This window comes from Pleurodeles waltl, chromosome 3_1, assembly GCF_031143425.1.
Source record: "Pleurodeles waltl isolate 20211129_DDA chromosome 3_1, aPleWal1.hap1.20221129, whole genome shotgun sequence".
NCBI lineage: Eukaryota > Metazoa > Chordata > Amphibia > Caudata > Salamandridae > Pleurodeles > Pleurodeles waltl.
This window is the reverse complement of record NC_090440.1, coordinates 326,551,076-326,577,688: the sequence shown is the minus strand read 5'-3', so window position 1 is coordinate 326,577,688 and position 26,613 is coordinate 326,551,076. Positions and strand designations below refer to the sequence as shown.

At 43.4% G+C, this 26,613-nt stretch overlaps 1 protein-coding gene across 2 annotated transcripts in view; it reads left to right on the top strand.

Annotated features, from left to right (window-relative positions):
* DMXL2 (Dmx like 2) overlaps nt 1–26,613 on the top strand; it is a 1,615,381-nt gene that overhangs the window by 29,425 nt on the left and 1,559,343 nt on the right. For both annotated transcript variants that reach the window (XM_069222485.1, XM_069222484.1), the window contains exon 2: nt 22,949–23,074. In XM_069222485.1, the coding sequence (XP_069078586.1) occupies nt 22,949–23,074 (126 nt within the window). The remainder of the gene's footprint in view (nt 1–22,948; nt 23,075–26,613) is intronic.

The window sequence follows — 26,613 nt, the reverse complement described above, 5'->3', positions numbered from 1 at the left end:
TGAGCGCACAATAGACGCCATCTTTTGGGATTGCGTTGTTACCATTTATATTTTGCTGGCTGAAAAAATAAAATAAAATTGCCCACCAGAATTTGTCCCTAATCTCCCTTATAGAGAAGAAGTAATTGAAGCTTCTTTCTCGCCCATTGTTCCCAGACAGCTCGGGGAGGCTTACGCCATTGATTGGGCTAAGGCGCAGGCACCCGCATTATATCGCAACCACATAGGGTGGGATAAAGATTCCCTCATCATGTAATACCAATCAGATCCCAACCTCAACCCCAATATCCAATCAAGCATGAAGGTAAAGCACCTGTCAGGGAAATCCTCACACAACTAGAATACCAGGGTGTATTCGAACTCTGTCTCACCAGTGAACAGTCCATTGTTCCTGTGTGCTAAGCCGGACCATTCATGTAGAATAGTCTTAGACTACAGAATTTAAACAATCATACACGCACATTTGCCATACAAAACGCACATAGCACAACACTTATAAACAATATAGTGCACAAAAAATACAAAACAACCTTCGACATTTCCAGTGAGTTTTTCTGCCAAAACGTAGCTCCTGAAAGTAGGGACTTAACAAGTTTCAACTCTTTAGGCTCCAAAAAAAGGTTTTGCCATCTCCAGTCCAGGACTATTTTCGGCTTGTGTTACTTCCATTTTACATGACATTGACCCTGAGGCGTTGTCCTACGTAGATGATGTCTACCTTACGGTTGATGACCTCAGACAACATGTAAGACGGGTTGCACGCATTGTTGTGGGATTTGCCAAATTAGGCTACAAATTCAAAGAAAAAAAGAAAAATAGCATTCCTTAGTGACCTGTTCTAGGGATACGAATTATCCGATGAAGGCAAGAGTCTAGTGCTCCAATTGTTAAAAAAATGTGCACAACTACAACCTCCAAACTATTAAAAAAACTCCAGTCGTTGTTGGGATTTTTAAACTTTGGCAGAACATACATTCCAGATTATGCACAATGCATTAAACCATTATACAGCAGTCGAACGCACAAGCATTCTCAGAGCATTGCAACAAGACATGCTTGCAACTAAACATTTACACACACAGGACAACAAAACTTACTTGGTCATCCGAGTAATTACAGGTGCCATTGGTTTCACCTAGGTAACATTCAAGGAGGGTGAGACTCCCGATTGCATACAAATCACATTTATTTTCTACAGCAGAACAAAAATTTGGTCCCACAGAGAAAATTCTCACTGCTGTTCAGAAGGCTGTCATTAAAGAGAGACCTCTGGCCCAGGGGAAACACATTATTGCCGTATCTCCAAACCCAGCCCTTGAGGCTGTCACCAAAACCAGCGTTCATAACACTGAAGCAACTACATCCATGTTGGATTCAGTGGGCAGCGTCTCTGACGGACACTGATGTTGACTGTATTTTTGGCCCAAAATTACAAACGCAATAATTTTTGCAATATTAACTTTAATACCATGTTCCTGCAAACACATTGCCTTTTGAACAATATCAAATAATTATGTACATTGATGGCTCAGCCCAACCCGCAGTTGACACACAACATCCATAGTCATGAGTGGCTACATGAATGATGGTGCCTTACATTCACAACACACTTACACGTAGGCCTTAGGGGAGAGCACTGCCCAATTAGCAGAGCTCAAGGCTCTGGTGATGGCACTGGAACACATGGATCCAGAACAGCTAACATTAATTGTCTGTGATTTGTTCTATTGTGTCCAGTCCTTCAATGAATATCTGCATTACTGGCGCCAAAGGGGTTCAGACATTCAAAATGAGACTGCATCAAACACAGACTCCTGTGAGAGAAAGTAGCAGATCTGAAGGAAACGCTACCCAGTGTCCATGTTGTACATACACTGGGACATCAGCGTGTTGGAATACACATTGCTGGCAATACCTTGGCTGATGAAGCAGGCAAGTCAGCAGTAGCTACTGCTTCTGTTGCTGCAGTAAGTAATTCTAGAACAAAATTGGATGATGAAAAACAGCCTGCTGTGAAAGCTTTGGCTGATGGCAAGCCCATGTCCAAGGCATATCCTGCTAAATATTCCTACTGCATATCAAGCCTCAATACTGCCCTAGTAACAATACCAGGGGTGGGTGATCGTGTGATCCCCAACAAAGATCATACACAAGAGTTGATGAAAGCAGCGCATGAGGGAGTTGCTTTTGCCCATGCTGGTGTGGCGGCTACAATATGATTGTTAGATTGCTGTCAATTAGGTGTTGGCATAACTCTGTAAAGTGGGTACTGAGCATTTGCTCTTTCAGAATTGGGTCATACTGCCCATTGAAATCACTTACCTTACTGCCTCTCAAACAACCATTCTGTGCCTTTCTCGAGTGGTTTGGCCATTTTTGGCTATCCATGAACATTATCGGTAGTGATTTGGGGTGAGCTTAAATTTAATGAGCAGAATGGTCTTCATGGGAGCATGCTTTATCTGATTCCCACCTCTAGTGTGAGTGGGATAACCCTCCCCACTGTGAGCATATGTTTCCACAGGGTTGCCCCGATCTTCCTCTTGGACCCTGTGCATTCTCAGGGCTACCTAATGGACAGAAAACCATTGGACCATTTGCATAGGTCTATACGTGGTGGTAACATATTCTTCTACAACATTGTCTTCTACAAACCAACACCAACCAAGACCTTATAGGGGCCAAATGGATTCAGTGAGTGACTTCAGCAGACAAAGTAGTAGCACGCTTAAGGACGGCCACAGCAAATTGCATATTTTTAGCATTTAGCTTTTCTTTTCACACTGTACCTGGACAGTGACAGCCCAGGACACAGGAACAAAGAAGGAAGCCTAGACCTCTGAAGACGAAACAGGTGGGGCTTGCCTTTGAAGATTTGGAGGGAAAGGATCAGACAGCTGTGTTATTGAAGGGTAGAGCTGAGACTGTTTCGGAAACTCTGGACGTCACCATTTTGGATTGTCCAAGAATCCTATGCATAAGAAATGGGATGGGGTGGAGGGATTATGTGGCATCCCTTTGTACCTCCACTTAAAATTGTGTACAAGGGAGAGAGTGTTGAGAAGACCCTGGAACTGGGACCGACAATGACAAAAGGAAGCCCAGCGGAAGGAGAAACCACTTGATTCCCTGCAATGATCGACCTTGGGACTTTGACTCTAGCTGCCCGTCCCCCCCCGGACTAGGATGGTCCTCTACAGGGCCAGTGGCACTGGCCCCCTTATGCCCCCTGAGGAAGTTGGGGAGGTGTTGGGGGACCTGCTGTGGGGAACCTGGATGGTTCTGTTGGGACTTCTATGGACTGGGCATGGACTCCTCTGACACACTAGTGCCATTCAAGAATCCAGGGCTAGTCACCAGAAACAAAACAAGCCTAAGATCATTGAAGCCTGACCTATGGCCAGAGATATGCAAAGCTGCTTTAGTTTAAGAGCTCAGATCTGTTGCTGTCTCCCGTAAGGTCCAAGAGGGCAAGGCCTGCCCACGATGAGCTGGTGGAGCTGCAGAGCTCCGCCCACAGTCTCTAACTGCCCCTGAAACTCAAGGATGCCTGGGTGGCAATGAGGCATCCTCCATGAAAGAGATTAAAAAAGGGAATAAGAAGTGAGGCTCTTGGTCATAGAGAGAAGGAGTGGGAGAGCCCACTAATAAAATACGCACATTGCCTCATTTAGGCTTAAATATTAATACCTTCCATCTTGTGTTGGCCCGAAAAAAGGCAGGGGCACCACCACCAGTTATTGGAGTGTTCAGAGGACTGCAGAAATGCAGCAGTCTTCCCACCCCGAACGAGGTTATTAAAAATAAAGTAATAACTCTACATTTTTTGGAAGATTGAATCCCTGTCCCTCATAGAGCTTTGTCTGGATTTTAAGGCACTTTAGAACGTTGGCTCTTGGTGAATGCTTTTTAATTTTTTTTATTTATTTTATTGCATTTGTTAACAAATAACAACCAAACCGAGTAAAGTTCCATATGTACAAACAGTTCAGGAAACATAGTCTGGTAATAGGCCTCATAATATTAACCACAACGATCGAACTTCAAAGCAATCATCAGAATACGGTAACTCACTATATGAGTGCCCACCTTACAAGGTGCAAGTGAACGTAGGAAACAGTACCCAGGAGGGGGGGGGAAGGGGAGAGGGAGAAAAGGGGAAAACAAAGGGGGAGTGAGTGGGAGGGGGCAGCGCAGCTATCCTATCTCCCATAGAAGAGGAGCAATACCTTGTTACCTCGAAGGGGGGGATCAGCAACAACTCCATACCCAGGGGGATGTGAAAAGAGCTAGTCACCTTGAGGAAGGATTTCTGGGGGCCCACATATCTTGCAGGTGGGAACCCTCTAGCATCAGTTGCCAGTAAATCGCTAGTTGTTCCTGGCAGTATGCGGCATCCTTCAGCCATTCATCACACCAGGGAGTCCGTTTCCTCCCCCAGCACAGCGCCACCGTATGCTTAGCCAGCAGCAACAGCAATCCCACTAACCTTCTGTACGCAGAGGGGACCTCCTCAACGTATCCCAGGAGGGCAACCTCAGGGTGCGCTGTAGCATAAGCTCAGTCATCTCTTCAAGCGCACGCAGCACCTCGGACCAGTAGCCCCGCAGCGCCCCACAGTCCCACGCTAGATTCAGAAAGTCTGCTTCAGAGGCAGAGCAACGTTCGCATCTAGCGTCTGTCTGAGGCCTATGTTCTTTAATCTGCTCGGCGTATAATACAAGAGGTGTAAAAAGTTGAAATGAATAAGGCGCAATCTGTAGTTAGGGCAGAGCTCCTGCATCTGCGCGCAGCAGTATCGCCACATCCTCTCTGGAATGGGTGCACCCAGATCCACCTTCCAATGAACTCTAGATTTGGACTCAACAGAAGGCTCCATATTCTGCGTACAAACATAGATTTGTGATGAGTCTGCGGGGGGGACAGTGCTGTATATACGATTTCCAGTGCTCTGCACATCTGGGGCATCGCAGGAATACTGCACCCGCAGCATGGCCCTGATCCTAAAGAAGAATAAGCGGTAGAGTGTGGTGTCGCAGAAGGCTCCTAGTGCGCTCCAAGGAGACAAACATCCCCTCCGGGACGCCAAGACCCCAAAGTAGTCATATTTAACTCACAAAGGCGTTCATTCAGTTGGCCATCCTCTGACGGAGGAAGGCCCGCTACATCCCGCACTGGCATTGAAGGTACAAATATCTTGCGCACCCCAGCATGCCGCAGCAACCTCACCGACAGGGTGGACCACCAACCACCCCAGCTAGCCTGCCAGGCCATACCAAGTTGTATTCAGGAGCCAGATGCGGCAAATAGCATATGGGGTGTAACCAAAAATGCATAAAGTGGGCCTGCGTGCAGTGGTAATAAAGTTCAAGATCCGGGGGCCGCAAGGCCTCCCTCCTCGAAGGGAAGAGTCAGTCTCCCATGAAATTCTGGGCTGTCCACCCGCCCATGTGAGAGCCACAAGCGAGGATTTAAGTTGTTTCAGGAAGCTAGTTGTGAGGACAAGAGGTAAGTTAACAAAGAGATACAAGAACTTAGGCAGAACCGCAAACTTCGCTATCACGATGCGTCTGGTCAGCAAGAGTGGCAGCGAGCGCCAAGCCGCCACCTTATCTTCCAGCCACGCAATGGCCCTGCCATAATTGGCCGACCACAGCTCCTCCACCTTCCGGCTCAACCAAATGCCCAAATACCGCACCAGCCCGTCCACCCAGCAGAGGGGATATCTTGAGTGGCACTGCAGCATAGCATCAGACAAGGGCAACACCACCGACTATGACCAGTTAATTGTGATGCCGGAGATCCGGCCGAATCAAACTATTTCATCCAACAATATATCGAGGCGCAACTGCGGGTTGCGGACATACAATGCAACATCATCTGCAGACATAGAAACTAGGATGGGACGCTGCCAGAACGCCAGCCCCCTATGATTATGATGCAGTCGCACCTCAAGGGGTTCCATCGCCACCGGAAAAAGCAGCGGTGAGAGGGGGCATCCTTGATGAGTGCCCCTGGCAATCGGAAAGGGGTCAGACATCATCCCGTTTATTCTCAATCTGGCAGTCTGCTTAGAGTACAACAGACGGATCAGTTGGATGGATCTAGGACTAAGCTCCACTCTAGCCAGCAAGTCAAACCTGTATGGCCAAGCAAGCGAATCCAACGCCTTTGTGGCATCTAGAAAGGCCACTGCCACGCGATCCTCAGGGCCGATCAGTCTATGGAAACTAGGACGTAACTATAACTACCTAATGGCAACCGCCACTAGGTAATAAATATATATAGTATTTGCGGGGTGGGGCTGTGTAATAAAAGTCCTTTTTAGTTTTTAAAAGAAAAAACACAGCTGGGCAAATAATGTATTGAGTGATGACATTGTGTGTCAGGAAATTGGGATTACTCACACAAATCACCTCCACTCAGCAGGCCTTGGACTGCTCTGCTTCACTACTCTGAGAGAATTGAGTAAAAAGACAATGGCTGATTTATGTGTGAAGGTCCTGCTTCCTTCGCAACTAATAACATAATTTATTACACTCAGTATAATGAAAATGTAGCTACTGATCTTAGGGAAAGCTGTGCAAGCACTTCATTGGCACTTGGGGTGCAAGTGACTATATAGTTATTTAGGGATTACAAAAGATAGGTGAATCCTGGGGCCACAAGAAGAAATATTATAAATGCTTTGCAATTTTGTTACCACAAGTGTGGTGAGCTCTCAATTACGAAAGTCAAGAAGATCCTCCTGGTAACAGCATTCCAGGAAGGTTGAGGTGATGTAGCTTGACTTAAAATCTCTTCTTGGGGTACCTACGTGGTACCTACCTTGAATTGCAAGCAAGAGTTAAAGGATATGCCAGAAAAATAAACTACTGGCACATCTCAGGCAATCATGTATCTGCTTGACTAGGGTGGGTGAAAGGTTTGGAATAAAGCAGAACCATGTGTTTCTATGACATCTCTTGGTATGTGTTGTAATGATGTTAGTTAGACCCCATTCATGGAGATCCATGAGTGGGTGGAGATGGGGGGTTGCACAGCTCATTCAGGGCCTACAGAACCGTTGTGATCTGCATTGCTTGCCTGTGGTGTCCTGGGTTCCATCCTACTTTCTCTTTGAAAATTGGGGTAAGTGTACTCCCTTCCACAGTTGGCTTCCAGGTTTGCAAGTGGAAGACTTCTTATGGAGTTACTGTAGGGTAGTGTATCAGAATTCAAATACAGAACGAAAAATTAACTGTCAATTGGCCATCTTAGTGAAATAATGTCTATTTATTTCACAGCATGCCAAGATACTACACAATTTAGTAGTGGTTCAGCTACAGACTTCTGTGTGCTCTAGTTAATCCCCTTACCTCCTGCAGTGCCCTGTCCCAATTCCAGAGCCCCCTCAATATCTCTGGTGAGTTTTCAGAGGTGCAGTCATAGGAAAAGTTTAGGTGCAAATGCAAGATAATTGATTACCACATCAGGTACTTCGTGGGGCAGTACAATCAGTTCTTCAGCTAAAACATTCACTCTGGCAAACTTCCTAAAGGCAGGTTTTTCTCTGTGCATTCAAGTCAGTTTCTCAGTCATTTAATGTTTTCCCTATGTTACATACTCCGTGGTGAAGCTGGATGGTGTCCTCGCCTGGATCGCACATTTGGCAAGGGTGGCTGCCTCACTTTCTACTTGGGCCCCTGGGTTGAACAGCTCGACAGAGTTAGTCAACAGTTGTTCTTCTTTGTCAGTTGCAGCCTTTGGGCTGTTGTGACGGTCCTCTGCTACTGTGGAGCTGCAAGCTCTTGCTCGATGCAATGGTAACACAAGTATGCTACAAGAGTGCTAGACACCAGACTGATATTCTTGCTTGTGGTTTCTTCATCCAGTTCGCAACGTAGACCGTGCAGGGAGACTAGATAACTTTTCTGTAGTAATCAGAGCTGACTTTACCCCCAATGTCAATCTGCTTACTGTGGGTTCTTGTTGGGAGCATGGCTGGGTTTATCGTCCTGGACAGTCTGTCTTCCTGCATGGCTAGGGCCTCACTTTCCCCTTCTGAGCAGATAGGCTGCCTTAGAGGTGCTTAGCATGTCCACTGACCTCTGGGAAACTGGTTGTCATGGCGATTCCAGTCCTAACTCACAGTTGCTATTTGAGTGGTTTATTGAGCTCTCCATTCCTTGCATAAAAATGTGGAATTGGAGCAAAGTTTGATGGTTTGAATTCCACTTTTATATCAATTTTACAGACAGGATATGGATCCACTGTCTAAGGTCCTGGACCCAGTTTGGGGTGATTCATTGTCAAATGCCGTTTTTGGCTGTTCTGCAGAAACAGTGGCGAGGCTAGCTCCATGTAGGACTATACAAAACATGGCCATAGTGAAGTATGAAATGTGAAGTCTCTTCTCCTGGCTATCATCAGCCTTCCTGAAGTAACACTTGAGGAAAGACTTAAGGGCAAGTCTTGTCTAGTAACAGCAGACTCGAATCTCACCCCCCATGCCCTTACCATCCTCCACAGGCAGTGGTCAGGAATACCTTATCAGCAATCTGTTGCTACAAGGTCCTACTAGAATGTCTAAGAGTAGCACCGTCTCTATTCTCCCTTACTTCACTGTTCGGGCCTCCACTCTCTTGCTCAGGAATGCAGGCATAAACACTTCCACTGTCTGAGGAAGCTGTACACAACCTCCATCTTGTTTCAAGCTAAACCATGGACAATGTGTATATTTTCCAGAGTCAGGTTGGGCAGAAAATCTGATTTTTATTAAAGACATAAAGTCTAATAACCAGGAATCCCTTTATTGCTGCCACTCTCAGCAGCTCCTTTAAACCTTAAGAACACAGAACATTCCAAAGACAATAAAACCCTGCGTAACCAACCCTTTCCCTTCTTTTATATTAGTGCGAACTCAAATAGAACAAGTAAAAATTTTTTATATGTCCAGTAGAAGCCATTAAATGTTCAACAGAAAGCTTTTACTTCCATCTTCTAAAACTTCCAAATTATATCTTATGGCTGTAACAAACTTACACTGTAAGAAAAATAAATATATCAAATTAAAGGGATGGGTAAATTGGAAGTGATAATATTAGCCTCCATATCTTTAATGAAATCCTGATTTTCTGCCCACCCAGGCTGTAGAAAATTTACATTTTATGTCAAAACCCAGAGGCCAATGTTATACAAGTTTAAAGATTAGCAATTAAACAAGTCACTGCACACACTATCAACTTAAAATAAAAGTCTCTAAATATAGAGTCTGAAGACCAATCAGCACAATGCAAAATATCTTCCAGACAAACACCCAACATCCAGGCTTTGGAAGCAGCTGCTTCACACCCCACAGGCACACCAGATCTCTTCTTTATCTCTTTAAGCCATCTTACTAGAGTGGGTGTAGAAACCACTTTATGGGGCTGCTTAAAGGCTATAAACAACTAGTCACTCCAACAGAATTTAAAAGTACAGTCCTCAAATCACACACTTAATGCAAAAAATTGTATGCGTTTCGGTGTGTTTTTCGTAAATAAATAAAAAAAAAAGAATAGAAAATCGAAGTTGAATTTGTCTGTGTTCTCCAAGTTAAATAAAGACACATCCCTTCTGGAGTATATAACCTATAAGACACATCCAGTGCTCACAAATCTGACACTCTGTGAAAAGACACCAGGCATAACAACATTGTAAGTTTCACATCCCAGCTCTAAAAAAAATAAAATAAAAAAAACTCTAGGCCAAAGAAGCATCCCAAAGTGAGTTACATCTAGAACCAGGACACTTCACAATCTTATTACTCCTCATCCACCTTCTCACCAATAACATATTGTCCCAGAGATAGACCATTCACCAAATTTTGACTATCCTCAATGGCAGACATATTCATATTCACTGTCCTGCAAGCCAACCCTTCTCAAACAATACAGAGAAAAATGTATTCACATGAACTGAAATAGGATTGTGATCACTTTCCAAACAGCAGAATGTCCATTTTCTCCATGCCATTCTATAAGTCTTTCTTGTTGCTGGAGCCTATGATTCCTCAGTACGTTTTGAAGCCTCTAAAGAAAGACCTGGTTGCCTCCAGATTTTCCTGAAAGTTATCATGCCACCAAATTCAACTGCCCTTTACTGACCAAACTGTGTATTTCTCCCTGAGGACCCCTCAGACCCTCCCAAACCTTTGGCAGCAATACTGGAAAATCTACTCTCATTTCTAACATTACCGTATATCATGACTGGGATCTCCAAAGAGGAGGAACCACCACAACTGTCTCCTTCCATCTGTGAATCATCACTGCCATTCGGCCAGTGTTTGCAAATAGAGGAAATGCATATCGAAGAAGACTTCTCCAATCCTGAAGAAAGGAATTCAACCCTGACGACTTCAGATCCAGACGCCAACTAAAAATGTTTCAACCTTCACATTCAGTCTGCTTGCAAAGAGATCCACCTAAATGGTCCCCACAACCTGTCCAACTCCAGAACAATTCTCTTCTGCAACATCCATCGATTGAGTCATTGAAATTTCTTGAAAACCAATCTGCCACTACATTCTTCAGTCCAGGAATGTGCTCTGCTTGCACACTCTGCTCTCTTTCAAGATAGTACCCCCCAAAATATCTTTGTCAAATCTACTAGATCTTTTGATGGTACCCCCCACCTGTTCACATATGTAACTGCAGATACATCGCCCATCCGTGACAGAACGGAGCATTGGACTGTTAAACCTGTGAAATATTTTATAGCAAAAGAACCTGCAAATAAGTCTAAGCAGTTTATTTTCAAACTGCTCTCCTGATCTGTCCAACACCCACCAGTTCTCAAGGAGCCACATCTTGCACCCCAGCCTTCCAAGTTTGTATCGGACTCCGTCACCAAATCCAGACATTCTAGCAGGACCTTTTAGCAAGAGATTGCTGATCCAGATTTTCTCCACAAATTGCATAGCCATTCCAGCCCTCTACATTCCTTCACCACCAAGTTAACTCTTCCCTCCCCTCCAAAGTTAGAGAAACCCTTTTGAGAGTACTTCAGTCCACTTCTTAAGTGCCCAGCCTTCAGACTCTGTAAAGCCTAATAATGCAAAGGACCAGGGAAAAAGTCAGAATAATAGAGGACAACAGACCTTCAATGCAGGCTGACATTCTCACACACCTGATCCAAGCCTTATCTTACTGATCCCTTTTTTTTTTTTTTTTTTTCTTCAACTTTTCTTTTGCTTAAGCTGCAACAGGACGGAGAACCTTCATAAAGCAGCAAGGTGCTGATGAAAGGCCGAACGGGAGACACAAATTTCCACAATTTCTCGTTCCAGTAAAACCTTAGAAGTCTTTGAGGACCCTCCCAAATTGGAACTGTTAGATAAGCATCCTTCAGATCCAAAGGTGCCATCCAATCTCCTTTCTGCAAAACATCTCTTAATGAATGTGTGCCCTGCATCTTTAAGTAGTGCTAAACCACTCAGTTGTTTAGTTCCCTCAGATTCTTCACAGGCCTCATGCTCTTGCCTTTCTTTTCCACAAAAAAATCCTGCTTATGAATCCTTTTGACTGATCCTTTTCCTGCACAACTGCACCCTTCGCAATCAACTCTTGTACTTCTAAATCTATTAATCTAATTTGCTCTGTGATGAAAACCAATCTTCTTGGACAGCAAACCTGAATAGTTTCCTCCACAAGCTCTATTCGAAACCTCCGAACAGTTTCCCAAAAGCCAAGAATCTTTAGTTACCTGAACCCAATTTTGATCAAACTGGGCAAGTCTGCCGCCCAATGTTCCTGGGATTACAAAAGAGTTTACATTTACTTCATGATCCTCTAAACCGCCCTTCACCATGGGTACCTCTTCTCCAAACTCTGTTTTGAGGGTAAAAACCTCCGCTTTGGTAGTTTTGATGTCCCTGAAAGGGTCTAAAAACCACAGGTAAAGGATCCTCTCCTGATGCCTTGCTCTTGGCTGAGAAACCAGCCCCCCTCGTTTTCCCGGCCATTCCAAAACATGTTCATTAAGTACCTTTTAATGTCTCTTTGTGATTTCTACAAGGAACAGAAAGCTCCCACACACTTGGACAAATCCTTGATAAGTGTCGCCAGACAACACACCCTTTGCATCCTGATGTTCCTCTTTATTTGCCAGGTCCACCAATTTTGGATCTGTTTTTAATTATCTGCTTTTCCGGTGATGATGGACTAAAGCAGTATTTGCATTGCCTAATAGGCAAACTGCCTGTTGAATCCATTGGCATATCAGTTCTGTTATAAATATGGAACACTCAGTAGAGAGAGGATGCTTCCTGATCTTTCATCTTATCATGGCACCCTAAAGCCTTCTTCCTTTCCGACCCTGTCCCTCCGAGTCAACAGTAAAAGAACAGCTGATTTCAAACTGTGCTACCGAAAGACTCGTCACATTCCACAATTATATGTTTACATATTTTCTCTTTTTTTTTCTCTTTACCCCTTACTGGGCCTATATCGTGCCCACCACATGTGCCCTCAGCACCATCTTGTTCTGTGAGATCACAAAAAATCATGTTCTGCCCAAGAAGGGTTTTCTCTTTATGCCAAATCCAAATTTGGATCTGGGTGCTTCCTTTTATAGTCAACTTTCCCTCCTCTCTCAATATTTTTGTTAGCCTCATTCGCTGACTAAAAATGCTCCTGCTCAGATACCTGACTTCTACTTAATAATCATTCCATTTTATATCCATTGTGAAAAAAGTAGCACACACCTGATCCATTCTCTGGTACGTTCATCTTCATGTAAAACAATACTGTAGTTACATAACAAAATGAGACCTATTGGTTTCCCAATGCTTATTTGCTGGGTGGTAATTTGTTACTGCTATATGTGTATTGTTTTATGCATTTTCTTTGATTCATTTTTTTATAAACTATAATTAAGATATTTGGAACTATATATATGTTTGTGTGCTCACTCTTATACGTGTTTTGTTTCTTTTATTCTTTATATTCATTAATTATGACGTATGGAAAGTTTTATTAATCATCGGGGCTAGATTACCATGTCTGGCTGGTTTGAAGTGATTCTTCTAGGAATACTTCTGTTGTGCTTGTTTTCTATTTATGCTTATTTCGAAAGCATATCTTGTATGGTAAAGGTTGTATTAACCATATCTGTAAATAAATAAGTCACTCAACGTGACATGTTATGATTGTTTTAGTAAGTGGGTCATGCATTTAGTCTATTTAGTAGATTGATAGATTAGTTCACTGTTGCCAGACTCGGTAAATAATCTGAGACATAGCATATATCCCTTGCTGGAATTCTTAAGGGAGTTGCACCTCGAGCCATTGTTGTGCGTAGCAAGCAAGACCCATGTTTGGGAATCTTTCTAACTTGGGAGGCCACTTTTATGCAGTTGGAAACACTGGTTATTGTTCTGGGTACACTGCATTCCTTTGACATCCCAACTGTTGAACAGAGCTGTTACTCACAATAAGAGTGGCCTGTAAAAATATGTTCCTTTTAATCGATTGGTTTTCTTTGACCAGCCACTTCCAGCCATTTGTTTGAGACTTTCAGTCATGTCTTGACTCAGCCGAGTAGAGAATTCATCGCTCGCTTAGCTGTTGAATGTTTGAGTTTATTCTTCAGCATTTTCTTAATTGACATGACTGCGAAACTACTTTACAACTAGGCATTCTTTAAAACAGAATGTCTTTCATGTCTGTTTTATAGGCTTACGCTGCATACGTAAGCATTAAGTCACAAATAATAGCTTTGCCAGTGTTTATCATTTCCTCTCTCCTTTCACAGACTAGGGCAGAACATGAACAAATCATTCTTAGCCACTTCACAGCTGTTGGGCACATGCATCTTTGAATACACCTAATGCTAGTCTAAGCAAATCTCAGTAATTGCAGGAGAATGTCCGGATGTATAAGGCAGGTTGCGTGCACACACTTGACCCGTCCCTTTCCACTAGTCGGGGTATAAACGACCAGCTTTGAATGCATGTTTTCCAGTTACGCATTAGAGATTTCAAGTGTCATTAGTTCAGCTCTTAAATGTTTCTATCATCTGCACGATAACAGCCACAAAAGATGCAGAGATTAAATGAATCAGTAGATCTACTGACAAATTACTGCCTTTTGTGGTTCTCAAACTTTTGTGTTTCTGTTCAAAGGGAAAGTGTCCTGGCAATTTGCGCTAGACTGTACCTTTCTGGCATTTGGATACATTCAAGAGTAATTTCTTGTGCTTCGGTTTAATGCAAGCATTTCCGTTAAATTGTTGTCTCTGTCGTATTGTCTTCTGCTGCCTTGCTAATACATGGCACTTATACATGGCACTTTCATACTCGACCCAGCGAAGCCCTATGCACTTGCAAGCTGCTGTTTAAGGAGGCTGGGTGTTGAGAGGAGTAAAATCACATCGGACCATTCTACCTGGTGATGCACTGTGGAGCGCATTAAGTTTACCGACAAGTTGCATTTTGAGACCAAATGAAATATGCATAAAATGGGCTGGAGAATAGGGGTGTACAACTAATACATTACTTCATTAATGTTGCCGTAGTTGTATGTTAATCTCACTATATCAGCCTGGTTTCTGCATTATAGTTGACCATTTCTACCACTTTATCACCAGGTAATTATAGGTAAGTAAATAAAAAAAAAAAAAAAAAAAGTGAATATTAGAAATAGATATTTAAAACGCACACACTTCATATATGTGTCTGTATACATAACATGTAATAACGTATACACATATAAGCATTGCATTTGGGTGCAACTTGTGGTTTACATGGTTGTTTTGCAAGTTATGGATTGCAGAGCTAATGATAACTAGCGGATTTCAGTGTTTTTTTTATTTTTTAACCACAACTGTTTGGTTTGATTGACATTCATGTTTTTAAACATACATTAGGGTGATATAATTAATCCTAACCATAAGTTCACTTTACCTGTAGTTTTTCAGTGACTTTCATGGTTTTTTGATTATATGCTACATCTAATTTCTTTGAAATTATTCTCTTCCCTGCTTTACGAGGCCTACAGCCAGGGCCTGCACTCAGATGGTCAAGTCTTGCCAACACCAACTGTGCACAGTGGTGGCAGGCTGCGGCCCACAGCCCGCTGTGTGTGGCCAGGCCTTGCTGTGCAAAGCTTTCATCCATGTTTAATGGGAGTTGCCAGCATGACCTGGCTTATGGCCAGGCACTGCATCCAATTTGCTGCAGGTAGCCAATTCCTATGTCTCATTTTATTTAAAAAGTTGTAGGAGGGGTTTGTGGATCTCATTGTATTGTATTGTAATAGTATTTTATATAGCGCTTACTACCCCTGACAAGACGTCGAAGTGCTTTTCGGCGAGTAGCACGCTACTCCGGAACCCAAAAGGAATTAGTGGTAGATTAGTATAAGGAAATAAGAGTACAGTTTTAGTATTATTACGAGTTAATTTGAGCCGCAGATATGTGAGTGTTAGTTGGATTAACTGGGGTAATGGAGGGGTGGAGGAGGGAAGAATCCGGAAGTGTTAATTGGGAGTTTATGGTCATAGTATTTAGGCTTGGGATGAGTAAAGGGGGGGATGGAGGAGGGAAAAGTCTGTGGAAAGGGTTAGGGAGATCATGGTAGCAGGAGGGGTTTTGGATGAGTTAAAGGTGAGATAAATGAGGAAGAATTTAGTAGGGTTGTTTGGGAGATAATGGTAGTAAAGTGAGGTTTGGGCGCGTTCGATGTGGAACAGGAGGGAAGAGCTTAGGCAGGGTTATCTAGGAGATGAAAGTAGTAGAATGGATTTGGGATGAGTCAGAGTGGGAATGGAGGATAGATTGATAGAGACATGACATATGGTGATGGTAGACAAAGTGTGATATAAAATGAGAGCAGGGATCCACAAGTATCTAATATAACAACTTATCTAGGAGCCATGCGATGACCTATGAACATGTTAAGCATAGAATAACATATATACACACATGAATACACACACATATGCACACATACATGTACATACATATAGATATTTAAACCATGAGTAAATATACATTAGGTAAACAGGATTAAATGGTATGTGTGTAGTTTATTGTTATGACATAGTAGCGATACATATTTTCTAAAGAACTATATATAACTAGAATGTTCACATAATCAGATAAAAATTTGTATCAAAATAGGCATATGCAGTCCATAGCTGTTTGAATATGGTGGTTATGAAGGAAAGAGCCTACTCTTGAGTAGTTTTCTGAAGACAAGATAGTTATCTGTGGCTCTTTTAGTTGAGGGTAATGAATTCCATAGTTTGGATGCTTGAACGGAGAAGGATGTGCTACCTATAGTCTTTTTCTTTTATGGTGGTATTCTAAGGCGAGGTGCCAATCTTGAGCGGAGGTTTCTTTGTTGAATGTATTTGGTTATTTTGTTTCTGATTAAAAAGCGGTCCTGTTCCATGTATATCTTTGTGGGTAATACAAAGCAGCTTGAAAGTGCATCTTCTGGCAGTGGGTAACCAGTGTAGTGCTCTCAAGGCAGGGGAGGTTTGGGCTTGTGGCTTTGCATGTAACAGTAGCCTGGCTGCGGAGTTCTGAATACATTGCAGTTTTTTCATAATAGATAGAGATGATCCATGGTAGAGGCCATTGGCAGAATCCAGTTTGGATAGTACAAGCAAGATAGTAGCTTGTACCTTGTGTGGAAATCCGAGGTGGGGAAAGATGCGTCGTAGAGTCTTCAAGGTGATGAAGCTTGTTCATGCTAATTTGTCCACTTGGGCATTCATAGTTAACTTGGATTCCATGGTGATTCCATGGTTTTTAACTTCCTTGGATAATTAAGGAGGTGGTCAGAGATCGTCGGGCCAAGTGCACAGTGGGTCATAATTTTTCCAGTCACCACATATGAGTATTTTTGTTTTGGAGGCATTTAGTTTGAGATGGCTCCAAGTCATCCACTGATCAACGGCTCTGAGGCAACTGAAGATTAGGGAGTTCAATGTTTTTGGGGCATTCTAATTTAAGTAGCATTTGTGTGTCATCTGCATAGTTGTAGCATGTGAGATGAAAATCATTGATCAGTTCTGGTAATGATACCATGTAGATGTTGAAAAGCAAAGGTGAGATGATTGATCCTTGGGTGACCCTTGCTTTTGTGAGGTGGGGTTTGGACGAGAAGGGCAGCGACTCAATGATGATAGTTCTTTTTTGAAGGTAGGATGTAATCCAGTCGAGAGCAGTCCCTTCTATGCCGGCTTCGTGGAGTCTTTGAATTAGGTTGTCATTTTCAACCGTATCAAAGGCAGCCAAAAGGTCCAAGGGAAGTAGTGCAGCAACTCCATTGCGGTCAACTGTGTTTTTAAGATCATCCCAGATTGCTACAAATGCCGATTTGGTGCATCTTCCTGGGGGGAATCCAGTTTGGAAGTCTGACAGTATAGAATTGTCTTCAATGAATTGTGACATTTGGATGAATGCTGCTCTTTGTCAGTTTGCCTAGGAAAGGTCCATTTGGGATTGGTCTGTAGTTGTTGGGGTCTTGCGGGTCTAGGTTTGTTTTCTTTAACCTCTTCTGTGCCGCAGACGTAATGGTTACGTCCCGCTGCACAGTGCTCCTGTGCAGAGGACGTAACCATTACGTCCTCGGCCTGGAGCTCGGAGGGAGCGCTCTCTCTGTGGGCTTCCCTCCCACCCCCCCAAGGCAGGAATGGAAGGGGAAGCCCTTCCCCTTCCACCCCGACCCCCCTGACCTCCCCAGTGACATCTGATGACGTCAGGGCGCATTTGCGCGCTGACCTCATCAGAGGCCACTTCCCCATTGCGCTGGAAGCAAAGCATTTCTCTTCTGATCATGTGATGGGGGCCTGAGAAGCTTCAAAGAGAAGGAAAGGAATTTCCTTCTCTTTGAAGTCTCTCGGAGCATTTCAAAAGCCAGTTCGTAAAGCGATCCGGCTTTTGAAATGCCCACTAGACACCAGGGATTTATTTTTGTATGGAAACTGGCATGAGGGGTGTGACCCCTTGGGCAAGGGTTGTTCCCCAGGGGAGCAATATTTTTCAAGGCCTTTTCTGCGCCCCCCCCCCCCCCCCCACCCCCCCCCCCCCGGGCAGATCGGCTTATTGTTAGGCAGAATCCACTAGGCACCAGGGATCTTTTTTTTTCTTGTTTGTTTTTTTTTTAGTTGGGAAGGGACCCCTTAGGCAAAGGTCGCTCCGTAGGGAGCAAATTATATTTAGGTCATTTCTGCCCCCCTTGGGGACAGATAGGCCTATTTTTATGAGGCCAGTCTGCCCCCAAGGGGGGCAAAAACCACTAGACACCAGGGAGTTTTTTTTTCTTTTTTTTTTTTTTTACGCCAAATTCACAGAAGGGGAGCGACCCCATAGGCAAGGGTTGCTCCCCGGGGGGGGGTCAAATTTATTTTAGGCTATTTTTGGAAGGCCCATCTGACCCGGGCGGGGGGGGGGGGCAGATATGGCCACCAGAGACCAGGGAAGTTTTGTTTTCCAAAATAAGAGGGTGGGGGTATGGCCATACACCCCCCCCCCCCAAATAAATGGGGCCAAAGTTTTTCTGCAGTAACCCCTGATCCACACCCCATGGGGGCAGAAAGTCTACTAGATGCCAGGGAATTAAAAAATATATATATATTGGGTTGGTGGCTACCAACCAGTATGGGCCTGGTTATGCCCCCACGCCAACTGAAGGGGGTAACAGTCTTTCAGCTCTCCCCCGCCCTCTAAAACATCTTATCCCACAGCAATCAAGAAGACATTTGGTTATTTAGGGTTTTGGTTTTACATTTGGGCCATGAAAGCTTGGCTAACTCTCACTTGGAATGGTGAGGGCTGCACTTTATGGACTTTGGGACGCTGCAAATGTAGAAAAATCCACAAGACCTAGACACATCTGAAAACTAAACATCTGGGTGATTCCAGGGTGGTGTTTCACATGCCCGCACCATTTTTGTACCCACAATGCCCTGCAAACCTCCAACTTTGCTGGAAATCACACATTTTTCCCACGTTTTTGTGATGGAAGCTTCCGGAATCTGCAGGAATCCACAAAATTCCTACCACCCAGCATTGTCTCATGTATACCGATAAAAATTCTGCTGCACTTGTCAGCCTAAAAATTTTCTTTTGCAAACTGTCCTTTTGGACCCCTTTGCTTCCCCCTCAACATTGACATGTTTTTTGGCTCTTCCCTTTCACAAGCACTTGGCCCACCTACACAAATGAGGTATCATTTTTACCGGAAGACTGAGGGGAGCATTGGGTGGTATGAAATTTGTCCCAGTGCGGTGATCCCACACAGAAATGTGGGAAAAATGTCATTTTTTGTAGCTAAATTTGAGGTTTGCTGAGGATTCTGGGTAGGAAAACATTGGGGGATCCACACAAGTCACACCTCACTGGACTTCCTCCGGTGTCTAGTTTTCAGAAATGTCTGGGTTTGGTAGGTTTCCCTAGAAGGCTGCTGAGCCCAGGACCAGAAACGCAGGTGCCCCCCGCAAACACAGGTAGTTTTGTATTTGATCATTTTGATGTGTCCAGATAGTGTTTTGGGGCATTTCCTTTCGCAGGACGTAGGCCCACCCACAAAAGTGAGGTACCATTTCCTTCTTTCTCTCACCGAAATGAGAGGAAAAAGTTTTTTTTTTGTTTTTTTTTGGGCCAAATTTTGAGATTTGCAAAGGATTGTGGGCAACAGAACCTGGTCAGAGCCCGACAAGTCACCCCATCTTGGATTCGCCAAGGTGCCTAGTTTTCAAAACTGTGCAGGTTTGCTAGGTTTCCCTAGGTGCCGGCTGAGCTAGAGGCCAAAATCCGCAGCTAGACACTTTGCAAAAAACAGTTCTGTTTTCTTTGTGAAAATGTGATGTGTCCACGTTGTGTTTTGGGGCAGGTCCTGTCGCGGGCGCTAGGCCTACCCACACAAGTGAGGTACCATTTCATTTTTATCTGGAGACATGGGGGAAAACAGAATAGCAAAACAAGTGTAATTGCCCCTTGTCTTTCTCTACATTTTTTCCTTCCAAATGTAAGACAGTGTGTAAAAACAAAAGACGACTATTTGAGAAATGCCCTGTAATTCACATGCTAGTATGGACACCCCAGAATTCAGAGATGTGCAAATAACCACTCCTTCTCAACACCTTATCTTGTGGCCATTTTGGAAATACAAAGGTTTTCTTGATACCTATTTTTCACTTTTTATATTTCAGCAAATTAATTGCTGTTTACCCGGTATTGACTGAAAACCCATTGCAAGGTGCAGCTCATTTATTGTCTCTGGGTACCTAGGGTTCTTGATGAACCTACAAGCCCTATATATCCCCGCAACCAGAAGAGTCCAGCTGAGGTAACGGTATATTGCTTTAAAAAATCCGACATCGCAGGGAAAATTTACAGAGTAAAACGTGGAGAAAAATGGCTGTTTTTTTCATCTCAATTTCAATATTCTTTTATTTCAGCTGTTATTTTCTGGAGGAAACACTTGTAGGATCTACACAAATGACCCCTTGTTGAATTCCACATTTTGACTACTTTTCAGAAATGTTTAGCTTTCTGGGATCCAGCATTGGTTTCTTACTCATTTCTGTCACTAACTGGAAGGAGACTGAAAGCACAAAAAATCGTAAAAATGGGGTATGTCCCAGTAAAATGTCAAAATTGTGTTGAAAAATGGGGTTTTCTAATTCAATTCTGCCTGTTCCTGAAAGCTGGGAAGATGGTGATTTTACCACCGCAAACCCTTTGTTGATGCCATTTTCAGGGGAAAAACCATGAGCCTTCTTCTGCAGCCCTTTTTTCCCATTTAAAAAAAAGAAAAAGAAATTGTTGCTATATTTTGGCTAATTTCTTTGTCTCCTTCAGGGGAACCCACACAGTCTGGGTTCCTCTAGAATCCCCTGGATGTTGGAAAAAAAGGACCCAAATTTGGCATGGGTAGCTTATGTGAACAAAAAGTTATGAGGGCATAAGCGCAAACTGTCCCAAATAGCCAAAAAAAAGGCTCGGCACAGGAGGGGAAAAGGCCTGGCAGCGAAGCGGTTAATAACGGTCGTATGTATACCTTTTTCAGGTCTACAGGAAAAGTTGCTATAGTTAAAGATTTGTTGATGATTCTTACAGGAGTGGCAGCAGGAGTAGATAAAAGAATGTTCTTGAAGATATGTGATGGGCAAGGGTCAGAAGGGCAACCGGAAGGTCTGCTTGCTCTGACCAAATCCATAAATTCACCTTGTGATATTTGTTTGATGGACTGTAAAGGGTGGGTTGGTTTATTCTTAGAGGGTATTTTAGGAAAGGGGTTGGTGTTGATGGTTTTCTTTTGTTTTAAATAGGAGCCCAATGTGTCTGCCTTGGTTGTGTAATGAGTTGGCAGTTTGTTTGTGAAATCTTGAGTAGTGGGATGACTTCCTTCCATGCATGTAGATTTTCGAAATTCTTTGGTTGCAGATTTAACATTTTGAATTCTGTCTGAGTAGTACCTCTTTTTAGCTTTTTTGATGATTTGTATATTCTGTTCAGTTTGTGTAGCTGCAGTTTGTCTTCTCTGTTGTTTGTTTTGAGCCGGGTTCGCTGCAACTTTCTGATTTGTTGCTTTTATCTTTTTAAGTTCTGTGTTTCTCCAAGGTGTTGTTTTTTTTTTTTTGTCCTGTTTAGTTGTTCATTGGGAGTTTTGGAACTCTTAGACAGTCTTAGACCCTTGACTGGCCCTATATCGGGTCTCATGTTCAGAGTGGCCCAACAGTGGTCCGAAAACCTTTTTGAATTCACAAAAACCAAAGCAGAGCACATAGACTACCCAGCCTTGCTGAGTTCTACAAACTGATTTCAGATAGGGTAATTTCCTGCCCCACAGCCTGAACCAAGGGTCTTGGTGAATGCCCCCCTCCCGGGATCCCTAATTTTTTAATGACATAGGGCCTGAGCCCTGTGACCTGTATTGCCAGTCACAGCAGATTTTTTTGATGTCTTGGGAGAATCCATTATGCCACAATTGAACAGGTTTATACCAACTAAGCAAACATGCTTCTTTTACTAAAGCCCTAGCCCCATCCCAAACTTTGGTGTAGTTCTCTTCAGCCTTTTTTCTGGCAAGGACAGCAAAGCACCCTAATCGAGTAACAATAGCAGAAGTCACTTTCTTGTCCCCTGTCCCACGCCCTTTTAATGCATCGGCACAAAATTTGCCCTCTCAGGCCCATATCAAATTAACTTTTTTTTTTGGAAAGTTTTGTGAAGATTCATTGTACTGCACCAAGTTTATTAAGAGAATATTTAGCGGTTTATCGATTGAAACTCTGACCTAGCCATAACTACACACTGGCCATACATACAGAATAGTTTAATGGGGATAAGTGTGTAATTAATATATATATATATATATATATATATATATATATATATATATATATATATAATGTTGAAGATATTTATCTAAAAAAAGAACAAAGTTAGGGTTGAAAGATCACAAGTGCTTTATGAACAATTTTAAATGACAAAAGAGGGTGAGGGGTTAAGGTTTAAAATTAGGCAGTTAAAAATAAATCGAGAAGGATAAGCTGAAAAAGTTCAAATAAATTAAGTTAAAAGGATACGCACGATATAGTGGTGTTTGTATAACAGAATAATTGCTTACCTAGTTGAAAGTCATAGATCTACCTCTGTATGGAGTTGATATAATTGTATGGCGAAAATAAGTTGGTTGATAGTAACATCCAACACTGTATAATTGTTTTTATTTTTCAAAGCAACTTTACAAAACATGTCTAGGTATTGATGTCTATATAAATCAGTGTTAAGCAAAGTTGATATCTGCAATATCCTGACCCTGAGCTATTACACATGAGTACATTATTTTCACATATACACTTACAATTATGATGCTAGTGTGAGTAAACAGTCACAAAATACACATTACAGAAAATCAAATATTCTGTCATCTAATTATATGTTTTATATATTTAATTCATGTTATAGGCATATGGCTCTGGCTGTGATGTAATTGTTCTGGCAAATGATTTTGAATGCGTGCAGATCATTCCTGGAGCTAAACATGGAAATATCCAAGTCAGCTGTGTCAAGTGTTCTCAGCAGCAAGGCCGGGTAAGATATAAATTTGCTTTAATGTAAATTGAAAAAGATCCATATGTAATTATAAAACGTTGTCTATTCTACATGCTGTAAACCAAATTATCAACCATTACAACAGCATTACACTGGTGAGCCAAGCAATTGCTTTGCAAATCCGTTATAGCAAAGCTGGAAGAAGCTTCTCACTAGGTGTGTGCAAGACAAGTAATTTGTGCACAGTAACAGCCTCCTCATAGAGCATCATTCAGTTTCAGTCACAGAAGGTGCGCCGATTGTATGATATTCTACAAACAAATAAAGTCCAAAGAAGGGAAAGCAGCTCCAGTGTTCCAAAAATATGCCGTCCCCTTCAAGCAGTGATCAAACAAAGAGTTCTGTAGTAATGGTCAGGAAATAATCCATAATCAGTTCACTTGAATAAGCGAAATATCCAAGGATTGTTTTTTTAAACTTTATTCTTCTCTTTTCCTGAAATTTCTATATTGTGCAAATTGTTCAAGTATTCAAACAACACATGTTTGGGGCTAATTACTGCTTTTATTTTCTAACCATATCTTATAACCTTACACTGTGATACAAAAAAACTACTTGAAAAGACAAAAAAAAGAATAGTTGTATATGCTCAGTGTTAGAAATTGGGTCTCTAGTTGGCAGAGGTATACACCCTTGTCCAAGTAGGGACCACAATCCTAGTCAGGGTAAGTCACAACACAACCCAAATTATCCTGCCCTTACCCTCTGGTAGCTTGGCACAGAGCAGGCAGACTTAACTTAGAGGGCAGTGTGTAAAGTATTTGTGCAATAACTTGTTCAGTAATCCAGTGAAAACACCACAAAAATATACCACACAGGTTTAGAAAAATGGATAATATTTATGTGAATAGAATAAGGTCAAAACAATGAAAATCCAATGTTCACAAGCAAAGTTATGAATTTTTAGACACTAAATCCCACTAAAGCAATTGGACACTCAATAGCTCCAACTGGGACTATCAAGCGTCGTTGACAGTCGTTCCCAATATTCTGACGCCACAGTCGCCGGTCACTGAATAACACAGACCCCAAGGCACAGTACCTTTGAAAACGAAGCAACAAAAACGTTGCACGGAGTCGTCAAGGTGAAGCATCGCTGGAGCTGCGTCAGTTCCTTATGGCGTCAAGGGAGGTGAGGCGTTAGTTCCCTACTGCGAGGCAGGGGAGGGGAGGCATTGGATCCCTCCGGTGGCAAGGGGAGCTAGTGCGGCATAAGTGGGGAGGTGTCAGATCCTTGAGACCCGGTAGGGTCGATCAAGGGGTGATGAGTCGACTTTGCAGTGTTGCGATCACTCTGCGTGATGTCAGTGGTGTCGCAGCAACTTCAGACTTGCGTTGCAGGCCACGGTCGCTGCGTGCAGTGAGGTCCATGGGGTGCGAGCAGCTGCGGCATTGGTGCTGGCATCGCAAAAGTAGTTCCTGATGTCGCTGAATTTGGAAAACTTGCTGAACGATAGCTGGTGAAGTTTTTGTTGGCCCTGTGACTTCAGAACAGTAGTTAAGCTCATTCTGAGGAAAAGCCCACTGGAGAGACCCTAAATAGCCCTCAGAGGAGGAGTGACCACCTAGTCAGGTATGCACCTATCAGGAGTGGCACTGGCCACTCAGAGGCCTCCAGAGTGCCCCCACACCTCTGGAAACAAGATGGCAGAGGTCTGAGACACACTGGAGGAGCTCTGGGCACCACCCCTGGGGTGGTGATGGACAGGGGAGTAATCACTCCCCTTTCTTTTGTCCAGTTTCGCGCCAGAGCCGGGACTGGGGGTTCCCTAAACCGGTGTATTCTGGCTTATGCAAGAAGGGCACCATCTGTGCTCTTCAAAGCATTTTCAGAGGCTGGGAGAGGCTACCCCTCCCCAGTCTTTAACACCTATTTCCAAAGGGAGAGGGTGTAAAACCCTCTCTCAGAGGAAATTCTTTATTCTGCCTTCCTGAGACTGGGCTGGCCAGACCCCAGGGGGGCAGAACCCTGTCTGTGGGGTGGCAGCAGTGGTAGCTGCAGAGAAAACCCCAGAGAGCTGGTTTGGCAGTACTGTGGGTCCATAGTGGAGCCCCCAGGATGCATGGAATTGGCTCCCCAATACCAGATTTGGAATGGGGGGAAAATTCCATGAACTTAGACATGTTACATGGCCATATTTGGCGTTACCATTGTGAAGCTTTATATAGGTATTGACCTATATGTAGTGCACACGTGTAGTGGAGTGCCCGCACTCACAAAGTCTGGGGAAATGGCCCTGAACTATGTGGGGGCACCTTTGCTAGAGCAAGGGTGCACTCACACTTAGTAACTTTGCACCTAACCTTCAGCAAGCGAAGGTTAAACATATAGGTGACTTATAAGTTAATTAAGTGCAGTGAAAATGGCTGTGAAATAACATGTGCGTTATTTCACTCAGGCTGCAATGGCAGTCCTGTGTGAAGGTTTGTCTGAGCTCCCTATGGGTGGCAAAAGAAATGCTGCAGCCCATAGGTATCTCCTGGAACCCCAGTACCCTGGGTACCTATGTACCATATAGTAGGGAATTATAAGGGTGTTCCAGTGTGCCAATTGAAATTGGTAAACGTGGTCACTAGCCGATAGTGACAAATTTAAAGGCAGAGAGAGCATGAGCACTGAGGTTCTGATTAGCAGAGCCTCAGTGACCCATTTAGGCACTACACTGGTATACACATTCAGGCCACAAACTATGAGCACTGGGGTCCTGGCTAGCAGGATCCCAGTGATACAGGCGAAAACATACTGACATACATGTAAAATTGGGGGTAACATGCCAAGAATGATGGTACTTTCCTACAAGCATTTCTATCTTTCAATCTAAATATGACTCCGCACACTGGATTAAGCATACATCTATGTTGTAAAATTAACTGAGTTATTTGGAAAACAATATCTGATAGAAACTTCTAGTTCCAGAATCCTTACCTTATAATTTCCCCCAGGCGTCAGACTAGATCCTGAGATTTTTCTTCGAGCAGTACCCATGCATGCCGTTAGGTGGCATCTGTCGACTCCGCGGGTGTCGTTGGCATTGTGGTTACTGTGATGTTGCGGTTTTGTATAGGTGCCACCCTGGTATGCTGACGTCAGTTCTTTTCTTTTCACGTCAGCCTCCACGCAGATCTGGAGAAAAGCTACCCCAGTCATTTTTTGACTAACTGCAACACTTTTGTTGATTAGTTTTTGACGAGTTTTGAATGCGTCAAGGGAATTCCTGTAAGACCGGATTTAAGCCATGCGATTCTGGTCACCTAATGATGTCGGTGATAGATCCACACCTTGTGTGCCTCAGGTGTCTGGAGCGCGACCATGACCCGAAGTCGCGCTCTGAGTGTCGGACCATGAACCCGAAGGCTTTGAGGGAGTGGTCCCTAAAGCTCATGGCGGCCCGGCACTCAACTCCACGTCATTCCCGGTCTCGTTCGAGAGGAAGGTTGGGAGACCAGTTGCAAAGTCATCACCACTGTTCTTCATCCAAATCATCTGGATATTCGGGTCAGAAGAAGAAGGCCAAACA